Source organism: Aquila chrysaetos, chromosome 8 (assembly GCF_900496995.4).
Source record: "Aquila chrysaetos chrysaetos chromosome 8, bAquChr1.4, whole genome shotgun sequence".
NCBI lineage: Eukaryota > Metazoa > Chordata > Aves > Accipitriformes > Accipitridae > Aquila > Aquila chrysaetos.
The window spans coordinates 23,645,319-23,658,341 of NC_044011.1; the positions used below are offsets into that span (position 1 = coordinate 23,645,319).

The 13,023-nt window shown below is 39.4% G+C and overlaps 1 protein-coding gene across 1 annotated transcript in view; it reads left to right on the forward strand.

Moving 5' to 3' along the window:
- MOXD1 (monooxygenase DBH like 1) overlaps positions 1-13,023 on the forward strand; it is a 51,213-nt gene that overhangs the window by 3,263 nt on the left and 34,927 nt on the right. The window contains exons 2-4 of the mRNA XM_030023390.1: positions 8,987-9,133; positions 10,578-10,745; positions 10,872-10,955. Coding sequence (XP_029879250.1) covers positions 8,987-9,133; positions 10,578-10,745; positions 10,872-10,955 — 399 coding nt within the window. The remainder of the gene's footprint in view (positions 1-8,986; positions 9,134-10,577; positions 10,746-10,871; positions 10,956-13,023) is intronic.

Here is a 13,023-nt window from a genome sequence, read left to right on the forward strand (position 1 = left end):
GTGGTCTAAACTCTTAGAAGGGTCATTTTTTGGTTTCTTTGAAAGTTTTGAGGTGCTTGTTAGTGGCCTGATTTTCAGAAGATGTTCTGAAACACCTTTATAGCCTTTCAAGTGGGCATAGAAATCACTAGTCTTTTGGGAGAATTTAGCGTTTTTTCCTCCCCTTAAATTCTGCCTCCTCCTTTAAAAATAGAAAGTGTTCTTGGAAGGAAGAGTCCTCTTCTGGGAGCAAACATGTAAGTGTAGTTAGACTACAGCCGTCAGTAAAGGTAAAAGCAGATACTCCTTCGTCTGTGGAAGATCCATGTATCAAGGTAGAGGAAAACTTCCAGATAGTTTTCAGAGAAGAGAGAAAACATTTCCTGTGGCATTTATTCTTCATCCTCTCAGAGCAAGTAGATGCTATTCCCACCGTCAGCAGGCAGTGCTTGCCTTGAAAAAATCTGGTGACTCAAAGTTCTGGATAGCCGAGATTGGGTTTTACTTTCTTAGTTTTTAGGTGTATCCTGAACTTGGGTGTAATGAGTTATTTGTTTTGGTTTGCTTTCTGGTGTTTGAGCTGTATTTAAGCTAAAAGGTTGTCTGGCTTAAGTAAAGACTAAAATGATTTGAAAGTCTGAGGTTTAGTTCTCTCTAAATACATCAAGGTGAAAAGTGTTACAATGTCATGAGGGAAGAAGAACAAACCTTCACGGTGTACCAGAGTATTTTGGAGAGCATTCAAATGATGGGAGAATTATGCATTTACTGTCGTAACATTTCAGAAGTTCAGTATTTGGAATAGGAACCTTGACATATTTTGGAAGGATGTAGAGGACGTAGCATGAATACATGTATACATATATGCATAGCTTTACTGTATTGTCGTGAGGCAGGCACCTCTACCAAGCAGAAGGAGAAAAAGAGGGAGATCATTGAACAAATTATTCTCGCATGTAACTGAGAGCCCTGTGGTGACAGAATGGCAGATTATGTGTGGTTTGGGTGAGCGTGTTTGAGAACAAGTAGAAGATACCAGTGGGGGCTGGTGTTGGAAAGCTGGGAGCTGCCTTTGTCTCTATAGAGAGGGGGTGGCCTTGAAAGGAGAGTTCATACTTAGCAAAATGTTACCTTGAGATATTGCCATGGTCGCTTGCAGCATGTGTTACTCTTTGTAAAAGTTCTTGGGGCAGCCTTAGCTTTTGCATCTAGTTTTCTTTCTTCCCTTTTTTTTTCCTTTTCTTTTTTTTTTTTTTTTTAAATGCATCTCTTTTGTGCTTATGAATTGACACAGCATGCATTTTTCATGCTAGACCCATGCCTTTTCCTTGGTCTCCACCCCTGTCTGGAATTGTGCATCCCCACCCACAGCACGTAGCTGCTGAGAGCCCCATTTTGGGGAGAGTAATCCTCCTTGATGAATGCCTATTTTGTGCAAGTTATACAAGAGGGTTGCATTGTTAGAATCTTCTGTTGAACTTGCACAAAAATAGTCCCTACTCAGGGTGAATAGGGACTGTGTGTCACTAAAAAGTGCTTTATTATTCATTACAGCCTTGCTTGTTAACTGTCACCCAAGCTAAAGAATATCTGTTATCAAATGTATCCCATAGAGTTAGCTTAATTGCTCATAGGGAAGTACTTGGAAGAGATTTTAAAGGACAGAAAACAGTGAGCATTCTCTGTACTTAACGATATGCTGCTTTTAAGTGCACTCATGCCAACAGCAACAAAAGAAGTGTTTAGAAAACAACTTGAAAGGCACCAAGAGAGAGATGCAAAGTGAGTGCCACACTGACATATCTCAGTTGGTGCTCTGTTGGAGGTATTTCATGCCTTTGGGCATTGGGGCAAAGTCTCCAGATGACTAATGAGTCCCTCATGGCTTCGATGTGGGGCATAAAGAGACACTCCAGTGTACATCTCCACTGGCTGGGGGCTTTGTAGTTCCCTTTCAGAGGTACAATAGTTAGGACAAGGAAGCAACAGTTGGTGAACAAAAGATGAGAAGAATTCTGTAGCTCTTGTATTTTGCGGGCTTTGGGGGGCTGTCTTGCAAGGGTTTTTTGTTCTTTATGGTATTTTTTGTTGTCCTTTGGATTTTGGGAACACCAAGAAAATGAAATTTTCTTACAGCTCCCCAAAAATAAGTACCTGGGGCAGGATGGAAATTTAGCCACCGTGAGTGATGCAAAGGCTTAAAATAATGGGGGAAGGATTTAATTCTTAATATAAACAAGTATCTTAGAAATAGGAGAGGGAAGGGGTGAGATTTTCTAAGGCACCTACAGAACTTTTGGGAAAATGTATCACTAATAGCTGTGCTTGAAAATCCCTTAAGTGTTTTTAAAACTTCCTCATAATTGAAGTAATTAAAGTAATTAAAACAAGAAAACTTGTACTGGTTAAATGTGGCTCCTGTGTAAGGAATGTTCCTTGTGATAAAGTACAGTTGTGAGATTGGATCATACAGTGTCTCCTACTTACAGGTTTTCTTTCCCTTAAAACATAGTTACATGTTTTGTCTAGTCTGTTTGTGTTAGGACAGCCTTTAATCTAGCGTTATAGCTTCTGATATAACTGGAATATAACCTCTTAAATCAACATTTATTCTTGATGTAAAGACTCGGATAGGTCCTCGGGACTCTGCTGCAAAGTCAAATTATCCACGCCAATAAGCAATGTCATATTTCAACTTCTAACCACTCGTGCTTCTTACACCTTTGTGTGGTAAGTTAGAGAGCTCTCCACATTTCAGTGTTTTTCATTTGTGCGTGGAGAAAGCAATATTTTTGTATCTATCTCCCAGGAATGCCACAGAAACCAAGGGGTGTTACTGCTGGCTGTAGGCTACCAGGAAGCCGCCCCAGGCAGCATTTAACTAGATACAAGAAATACACTGAAGTGTATTCAATTGACTTACAGTTTGAATGAAGAAAGACATGTCTCTACGTAAGTAACTGCGTTTCATGTGTAAAAAATTGCACACCCTCTTTTTGCAAAGATAATATATGTACATGTACACACACATACATGCATTATCTGTTTTTATAAATACACATGTGGAAAATGTATGTCTTTTTTTGTGTATATGTATATGTCTGCATTTAAAATGCAGACACACCCACAGTTATGTGTTAGAGATAAAAATCTTCTGTCCTTGTCAAAGTTAGTAGTACACCTGACGTAAATAATCCACATTTACTCCGGTGTAATTCAGCCAGTTTAATTGGGCTTGTACCAGGAATTGTGCTCAGCTTCTCGGAACTGCCGGTGTGAGTGAGATCCAGGCTTCCTAGCAAGGACTGAATCACTTCATGCTAATCTGCTGCGTAGGTAAAAAAAAAAAAAAATAAAAAAAAAAATCAGTACATTAATTACAGACTGCTCATAGGGCAGCAACTGAATTTACTTGTCCCAGTTACTTTAGGACCTTCTTGCAACTGCTTGATTGCTGTTGCTGTACCCTTTCTGTGGATATTGTTTCATTTGGGGCCAATCCCAAGATTGGATCAGTCAACTGGAATGCTCTCAAGGTGTTCTTATACAGAGCAGTGATGCTTTCAGACTCCTGCTTCATGTTAGTTTTCTGTGGGTGGGCTCTGCTTTTCCCTAAGAGCATAGTAAGATCTTTGCCTGAAACTCAAGCTGCAGTTTATTTGAGGATGCAAAAAAGTTTGGTTTGCTTATTTGTAAACTCATGCTTTGTTTGCTTCTTGCCAAATACAATGTAAAACCAGCTTCTTTTTGGTGGTAACATCCAGTGTGTGCTGGAACCATGAGCAGCAGGATTCCATCTAAATTGAATGCAACAATAAAAAAGAGAAATGTTAACCACAGTTATTTTTTTGGAAACCCGGAAAGGCATAGCTTGGTGCTTATTTCAAACAAACGTTTTGGTCAGTTCTTTTGCGTACTGTAGCAATTTATCCATCCTATTTATACTCAGATAGATCCTCTCCTGCGCCAACTTTCTTCTTGGTTACAGCTTCCCGATTCCTTTGCCAAACTTGTCTTTAGCCCTGGTCTTAGACGTCAGTTTGGGTAGTTTGGGGATGTTCAAAACTGCATGGCTTGGCTACAGACCATAGGTGAAGACTAACTGCAAGACAGCTTGTTTTTCCCGCATTTCCCATTCCTGGCTTGCCCCTTTACTTGCTCGTAAGTGTTAAATCGCTGCTGAAATGGCAGCGATCTCCCAGTTAGAGAAGGGCAGCATGTATAAATCAGGGCGGCAGAGCTGCTCGCAAGCCGAGCCTGCAAGGCGATTGCTGGACGGGGCCACAGTTTGCGAGTTATTTTATGCTGCCTGAGGTTGAAAGGTGCTGTATATAATTTAGGATGGGAAATGGATATCATAAACAAAACAATCTGGTACATTGTAAAGATCTGGGGAGGGAGTCCCATAAACACCTGCTCAAATCTGCGATGACAGCTGGTGGTGCTTTTGGGGTTAGGCTTCCCTCTGCAGCTGTGCTTACATTCTCGAAGGAGAAACCAGCCTCTTTTCACATCCTTAAGAAATTATTCTTCCCGACTGCTTGTAGAGCAGCAATCAGAAACCATATATGCCGCAAAACATTTTTTTTAAGAAAGAGAGAGGTCAGTGGGATCTGAAAAACAGTATAACGTGATCGGCTTCACATCTGGAAGAGAACATAAAATAACTTGTACTGTCAGGAAGATTTTTCATTTTCCATATGTTGTTTCAACTTCTAGGTAATGTGAGGAAGGAGATACCCAATTATTTGACTGATTGCACAACTTAGTCCAGAGTTTAAAATGCCATTTTATGCAATATTATCAAAGGGAGGACAGAAAATTTGAATGTTTCACGTGTAAACAGTTTATGTAAGCAAATTCTGAAATAAAAATAACATATTTGTTATTACGTAGCGTGACCAATAACACTTCTGAAACTGTTTTAAACACTTACTATTTAAATAACCAAAATAACATATTCATTCTAGAATTCATTCACCCTTATCTTTTCTTTCTGTAATGCTTGCACTTCTGTAAAGCTGATGTGAAATTTGAAAACTTTATCTTCATTTAATGCGTGGTCTATACTTTTGTGTGTATAAGAAACTGAAGAATCTGGATGCAAGTGCCGAATCAGTCCATAAATCCATGTTGTCAGGTTTGTGCTGTGAGTGTTTCAGGAATTCAGTTTTAAGGACTTGATAATTATCGTAGTTCTCTGCTGGGACCCCATGAAATTCAGGGGGACTTGTATCAGTATAATCTATCCCACAAAAGACACAGGTTTTCTAGCTAACTGTATGGGCTGAAAAAACCAAATCTGTGTAAAAGAGGTCGCCACATTAGAGCCTTTTCCCACCTGGTAGGAAGGATAAACTCTTCTAATACGAGGCACATTTCAGACCATCTGTGATAGATATCGAAGCACTGTAATTCTGTTGATGAAAACGTCACACCCCTTTCTCTACAGAATTAAATGAGTGAAACTTGTGAATTTAGATGAGTTCTGTGTTACAGCAGTCTGGCCCTGAGGGAGTTTTGAACCATGTTTAGATACCCTCAGTTCAGCTGAAGCCCAGCTGCCTCATGTCCTCTCTCTGGTCTCTGGTGGATCCAACCTCTGTGCTGTCACTTTTCAAAGGCCTTCAGAGGTACCCAGCTTTCTCCTTTGACGAGACGCAAGGACTTCAGTGGAGTGTAGGCTGTCCAAATGTGGTGGTTTTGATTGCATTTGTACCATGGGAGCAGGACTTTATTCTTATTTTTCTACTCTGAAATGAAGCGTAGGAGATATATAAAGATACAGACATATATCCTTGTAGATATATCTGCAACTAACTTTTTCTTACTTTTCCAAGATGCTCCTGAAAAGGATGTGGCATCACAGTTTGTCAGTGTGTCTTCATTTTTGATAACCTCCTTTTGTTCATTACGTTTTGTACACAAACACGTCTTAAAGGCTTTTAAGCTCTGATGAGTAAATTGAGCAAAGTCTGTGTAGTTTGACTTAAAATCTTCTCTTTGAACAGAAAGAGATCAGTATGTTTCCTTGGAAATGTGGCCTTATTTTGTTTTAAAACTGGTAAACAAACCGTTTTCATGTGAGAGTTGAGCAATCAAATTCTGAGCTGTTCAGAAATTTTTTTGTTACATTATTTGATTTTATTTTTGTGATGAACATCTGGATAATTTTCAACAAAGGAAATAAAAACAGTAATAGAGGCAGCTCACTAACACCTAAATAGCTCCTGGCAAGCATACTCACACTTGATTCCTCTAGGGTAGTCCCCCTGTGCTCAGTGGAGTTGTAGGATTTGGGGAATAAATGGACATCTCTGCTTCCTGGGCACTACATAAATTTGCTTCCCAGGTATTCTCAGCACCCCGATATTCAAGGGCTGTTTCAAGGTGGCGCGTATCAGGCAAAGAAAGTAAGTAGAGACAAGGAATTCATTAATTCACAGAAATTTTCACATGGGAAAGATTAATGTTAGTTGGTCAGATTAGCATCTACCCACAAAATAATTTAAGGTGAATCACTGAGCGAGGTGTTGTTCTGCATCGACAGCAGGGGTAGGCAGTGAGCGCCCGGGCAGGCAGCACTGCGAGCGCCCGACGCGGCTCTCCCAGCGCGGCTCTTCTCCCGCGGGGAGCAGTGTGGTCCTCTCCTGGGGCCTGGGCTTTGGGGCCACCTTCCCCAAAGCATTCGCCGGCAGCAACAAATGAGCCCCTGGCAGTGAGCCGGAGCTGTGACCTGTCTTTGACCGTCATCCAGGCGAATGAAATAATTACGCCGACAATCACGTTATCGAGGCACATCTGAGCTAATACCTTAATTACACAACTTCTTTGAGTTATTTTTGCATTTCCCCCGCAGGCTCATGTAAGTCAGGGCTATATCACAAGAGGTTTTTTTGTTACAGCTGTGTCCTCTAGACTTGTTAAGAAAAGGTGAAGTTCACCAGCAAAATATTTGAGTGTGCACACCTAACTGTGCTTCACGTTTCTGAGCTTTCCTTCACAGCAGTTTCAGGCAGACTTTCAACCTGTTCGCATGAGGAAAAGCTATTCTTGGATTTGTATTCCTCAATAATTCAATGTGTGGGTGCTTTTCCTAGTACAAGGGTGCCTGCCTCCAATTTAATGTAACATTTCAGCAAGGATATCTCACTTTAATAAAAGCTAATGTTCACAAGGTTACATTTCTCGTCCAGACAAGCCCTTACTATTTTTAAGGTGGAAGCGGAGATTCCATAGAGGAGTGTTTTCGGTGCAGAGATGGTATTGCGTATAGACATACACTGCCTCTTCCCAAGCTCTGATGCAGGGTTAAAGTGGAGTGTTTTGATTACATAAAGGACCCATCTTCAAGCACCATCCCAGAACAGGCCCATTATTCCCCTCTGGAAAAGCAAATCGAAGACTCTTCCTCTAAACAAACATAACTCATCAGTCCCCTTTCTTTCAGCATACAACTTCAGGTCCCAGACACCTCTTCTGCTCTTTTGTGTGATTATTTTTCCATGTGTGTATCCTTTCCCATATGTACTCATTCCTTTGTAGTTGTGAGAGGTGCTGACAGGAGAAGAAGGACTCTTTTCGGTACCTTTCAACATTTTGAGATTTAGATTTATTCCAGAACTGAAAAAAACGCAAACAGTTTCACTAGTTTTGGCAAGTCAGAATTAAATCAGAATATTTCCGTACTGATAAAAAACGGTCAGCTTTCTACCCTTTTCTTCCTTGAAACTGCATCATGACTGAGATAGTTTTATACAAATTTTCATCCAAATTAATATACCTTAATGAAATGTTTGGGCATGCAGTTATTTGTACATCCATAAAAGGCGGACCAGCTTGTGAACTCTGACTGGTGTGCATGTGGTCTCTTGCACACACGCTGATTTCTAGGGTGGGGTTAAGCTTAAGATTACAGCTCCTAAATTATCCTTTAGGGAATTACTAAGATATCAGCTACTTTTACCGGTATCAAAATACTTGGACGTAACATTTTACAATTTTTCAGCTTGGTAACCTCCACTTTAACAAAAGGGGAAAGCTAGAAATCTCTCTAAAAGTGAATGGAGGTCCAAATAGCTACAGAAGTACACGTCTTCCAGGAACAGCCGGCGCTGCACTGTTTTGCCAAGGACACCGCCCAATTAATGGTGTCTGCCTGTAGCCTGTTGGGCGTAAGAAATACATCTGTTAGTTAGAAGCCGCTCTCCCCATCCCAAACCGGGCAGAAACAGCCTAAAACTCCAAGGAGGGCGACCAGAGGAGGTGCGTCTGAGGCGGTGGCCAGCCCTTTCCAGGTGGCCAGGGTGGGAGGAGAGGGAGGGCCGGCTCCCAGCTGCGCGGGGCCGCAGGAATTCGGGGTGAGGAGGTTAATGACTCGGCATCGCTGCAGCCGCTCCTCCATTGTACCGTGCCTCTGCTGAACCCCAGGCGGGGAGCGGCTTGCTTACAAACTGCTCCACCCCCCCCAAAACCCCAACCTAACCCCAGCCCAGCACCTTTTGTATGAACTGAGCACTTTTCGTGCTAGTTAAGCCGTAGGGCTTCTGGTTCCGGTCGATGTTCATTCAAGAGGTTTGCTTTTTGTGGGGAAGAAAAAAACAAAGAAAAAGTCGGGAAAAGAGGGAATGACAATAGCGTTGATGTGAATATTAAGTGAAGTTCGTTCTCTCTGTAATTTCTCCCAAAGTTCACGACATCCCAGTTAAGATAAATTAGGCTTCTTGGTTGTCGGCTACAGCCTTTATTTCTGCAGTTACGTACAAGCAGTGTGTTGTTAAAGTTGCTCAAGACATTCTTTAAGCTGCTTATCAAGGAGACTTGCTTTCTTGGAGACTTCTAATAAAAAAAGTTCAGTGCTGCCTCAAATTTATCATTTGATACAAAACTCTGGTACTTCAGCATTTTACATAAAGATGTGTTTTAAGGGGCTTCAGAATTGGGCATAAAGTTTCATTTTTAATTTAATATTAGATTTTAATAATGGGCCACCTTTTCTTTTCAACAGGATTATTTTACGGATGAAAACAGAGTACTAAAAAAGGACCCTCAACAGGATTACCATCTGGAATATGCCATGGAAAACAGTACACATACAATACTGGCTTTTAGCAGAGAACTGCACACTTGTGACACAAATGACAAGAGCATAACGGTAAGAGGCCCTGTCTATATGTAAAGAGATGAAGTAATTAATATAGGCCAAATGCATACGTGGTTACAAAGCTGGTTATTAAAACCGCATCTTAGTAAAAGGACAGAATTGGAGAAATTCACTTTCCAAAACATGTTTGGTCAACTTAAGTTAACCAGGTAAAATATTTGTGCTAGTTTTATTAAGCTCTTCTATTTTAATTTGAGCTTTCTTTGTCCTTCTACTTTAATGCATTATGTTCTCTAATTTCTAACACACCAAGTGAACACAGGATTGAAACAGGTACTTCTGGGCCATGAAGTCCCATATCCCACAGTTGCCAGCTTGAGAAACACTTTTTAGGTCTGACGCTAACTTGTAATTCAACTTAAAGATAGACTTTTTAAAAAGTTTGGAGCAGATAGATATATTCAAAGTACATATTTGTTTTATTTCTTTATTCAAAATTGAGAAGTTGAAGTGTTTTATCATAAAACTCTTTCCATGGTAACTTACTTTTAACGGTAAATTCTTGTGTTGCCCTAAGGACTGCTGTACTGTTTCCTAAGCATAATTTTGAATTATATGAAGTTGATGTCTTCTGTATTGGAAATGACAGATAGGTTAGAGAGATTTGCAAGGCTTTCTATGCTTTGGGTTGTTTACTACTCATTTTGTAAGCATTGCTACAGTAGTTCAAAATTATTTTCATTGTCTATGTTTTCACAATATACACAATAATAACAACATGAGGAGCTGAAAGATGCAGGAAGCAAACCACAGCTGTATAAACCGCCAGATTTTCAGGCAGTCAATGGATCTATGGTTTTCGCACCTGCTCCAAATTCTCAGCATAATTTAACATTCTGGGACACTTCAGGATTTATTAGAGTACTTTGTCTCAAGGGTGATTATTGCAATCTGAGAATGGTTTACAGAGAATTGATCTGTGCTGTGGCTGTAGATTGATTTTTAAGATGTAAATCTGTTCTGTAATTGAATGTCTATCTTCCCTAGCATGTAAGGACAGCAGTTCACAGAAGTATTCACAGCTTTACAGAGCTGAGCCTGGAAAAGGTTTTGGGGGGAAACCTTCTGATTGCTGGCCAAATAAGTGATATCTCTAGAAAAAAATTTTCATGCATTTAGTTGGTTACCTATTTATGACTCTGTTCTGCTATTTGCAGATATGACTTAAATTCACGACTTTAGTGAAGGAATCCACCAGAGACAGGTTCAACTTCTGCATATCTCCAATGAACACTATGAGTATAAAACATTATTAATTTTATAGGCAAAATTGTGTCAGTAGGTGACTGCTCCTCTGGTATACATTGTCATTGTTCAAATACAGCAAAACCTACATCATATCTATAATAGGATTTATGTGAACTATGTAAGGAAGATATTATTCCTATTTCTTATGGACTTTTTGGTTTGTGGTTTGGTTTGTTTTTTGTTTTAGGAGAGCACGGTGCGAGTAATATGGGCCTACCACCACAAAGACATGGGAGAAGCAGGTCAAAATTACCATGGGTCTAATCGTGGTACAAAGAGTCTACGTTTACTGAATCCTGAGAAAGAAGAAGTCTTATCTGCCTCTTTGCCATACTTTGACTTGACAAACAAAGACGTAAGTTACTCCGGGTTTTGGCTTTATGTGGAGTTGGGGATAAGGTGGCAGCCAAAGCTTTGGGCTTCCGCAGCAAGGTAATGTGACTTTTATAATATGGTGTTCTTGCCCTTTTTATTAAGACAGGTGCCTGTACCAGATAAGGATACAACATATTGGTGCCAAATGTTTAAAATTCCTGTACAACATGAAAAGCATCATGTGACGAAGGTGAGTGATTCAGACTGAGCAAATTTAGAGGAGCTCAGATAACGATTATGCTTCAAATCAATTCTTGCACTTTCAAAATTTGTTTCACTGCTTACTGGAATGAAAGCAAGACCTCTTGTCTGTCTTCTCAAACATGGGTCAAGTGTATGTGTATGTGTGGCCAGGACCCGATTCTGGTGTGCCCTGACAACGAGCACGTGCGGTGACAGAGCTTCTTCCTTTCTCTTGCCCTATGTCCTCTCTCCCTTAAGAAGATGAGGTTGAAAATTGTTTCTGTCTGTAAACATTTCTGGCAAAGACTTAAGTAAAATTGTCTAAAAGCATGTTCCATCAAGTTTCTGCTTTTGTATAGGAATTTAATGAATTTCTTTTAACAGACAGTAATTTTAGATTAAAAAATAATTAAATGGTGAAGTTTGTTCAGATAAAGGGCCAAGTTCTTATTTGATTCCAGTCACCTCTCTTGCGATGACCACAGTGGAGTTATGCCACGCTACATCACATGAGCACAGACTCCGTTATCTTCGCTGTGTAAAAGCCAAATATTATGAAAAAAGAGATGGATGTTGTAGTTTATTTAAACATTAAAATGAAAACCTGTAAACATCCACACAAGGTTCAGTGGGATCCAAGGCGATTTCAAAACCCACATGCATAAACATGTTTTCCTATAACACATTTTCTAACTTTTCTTTCAGTTTGGAACTGAAAGCTTAAGAGTGCTGGGGAAAAGACAGTTCTCACATTCCTTCCCAGGAGCAATATACTGAAAACCTCCTAAAAGAACAACTTATTATTATTGTTCTAAACTGCTTAAGATAGCACAGTGAGATAGCTCTGGCCCTCATTTTTACCTTTCTTTGAAACCATGAATTAAGTATACATTTCTATTCCATTTTTTGGATTATTGTCAGTCATATTTCTCCAATGCATTCAGTAAGACTGAAATTTTAAATTAACTCAGAGAACTTAACATGTGATCTCCAGTGTATGTCTGAGAAATACCTATAGTTATCCTGAAATACTGTGCGTTTCTGCACTTTATCAGAATGAAGAATTGCAAGGTCCAAACTTCTGCCTGCAGGTACTGGATCTTTAACCACATTTGAAATTTGTGACAGTTACTTTCACAGATCTGTATGAAAAGCAGAATTTGCTTGTAATACAGTATGCTTGTTGGGATTCCTAGCTTTCTGCTTTCAAGTGAGAGAGCTTCAAAATGGTAGTATCAGAATGGTGCTTTCCATGTTAAGTTTGGTGGAAGTTGTAGATACATGCTGGTTTGCTAAAAAGTTACCTGGAACTATTTATTATTTATAGTTTCTGAATTTATTTTTTAAATGTTTTGCCTGACTGCACATGCAGTTACTCATTTAAAAAAAAATCGTGGTTGATTGAAGCTGAAACATGATTTTAGCTCAGAAATACACTGACTAGTGTACTTGCAGAATAGTTTTATATTCTTTATTTTTATGATGATGTATAAAGAATATTATAATTTTAAAATCATATTTTAAACCAGCAATTTATTTGTTTTTTATAAAGTTAAACATTAGAGTAGAATCCTTAGCAATTTTCCACCTTCAGAAAAGCAAACAAATTTCATCTTGCTGCTTAAAAAAAGTTTAGAGAGAGAAAAAAGATTACAGAAAGAGAGAAGAATTATGTAGGAACACTTCCTTAGCATTTCTTTTCAGGGGCACAACTTATATTTTCATATATGTGACTTTTGTAGGTGACACATAGGGGGTTGTTGTGGAATTGTATCTATGCACTCCTGCAAACTGATTAAACATTTCCTAAAGCCTACTGATGCACAAAAGATGGGGCTTATGGCTACTCAGGAGGATATTAGCTATGCAAACAAAGATTGAATTTCACAAAAGGAGGACAGATGAATTATTTGGCCTGATCAAACTGTCTGTGTTAGTTAAATACTTACACAGATGTTGATTCTGGATTCCTTCTGTAGCACTATTTTCATACAAACCTACACATCTCATTTTTACAGACAGAAAAAAAAATGTTTAGAAAATGGTACAGATTTGTCTCTGGTATAATTCAGTCT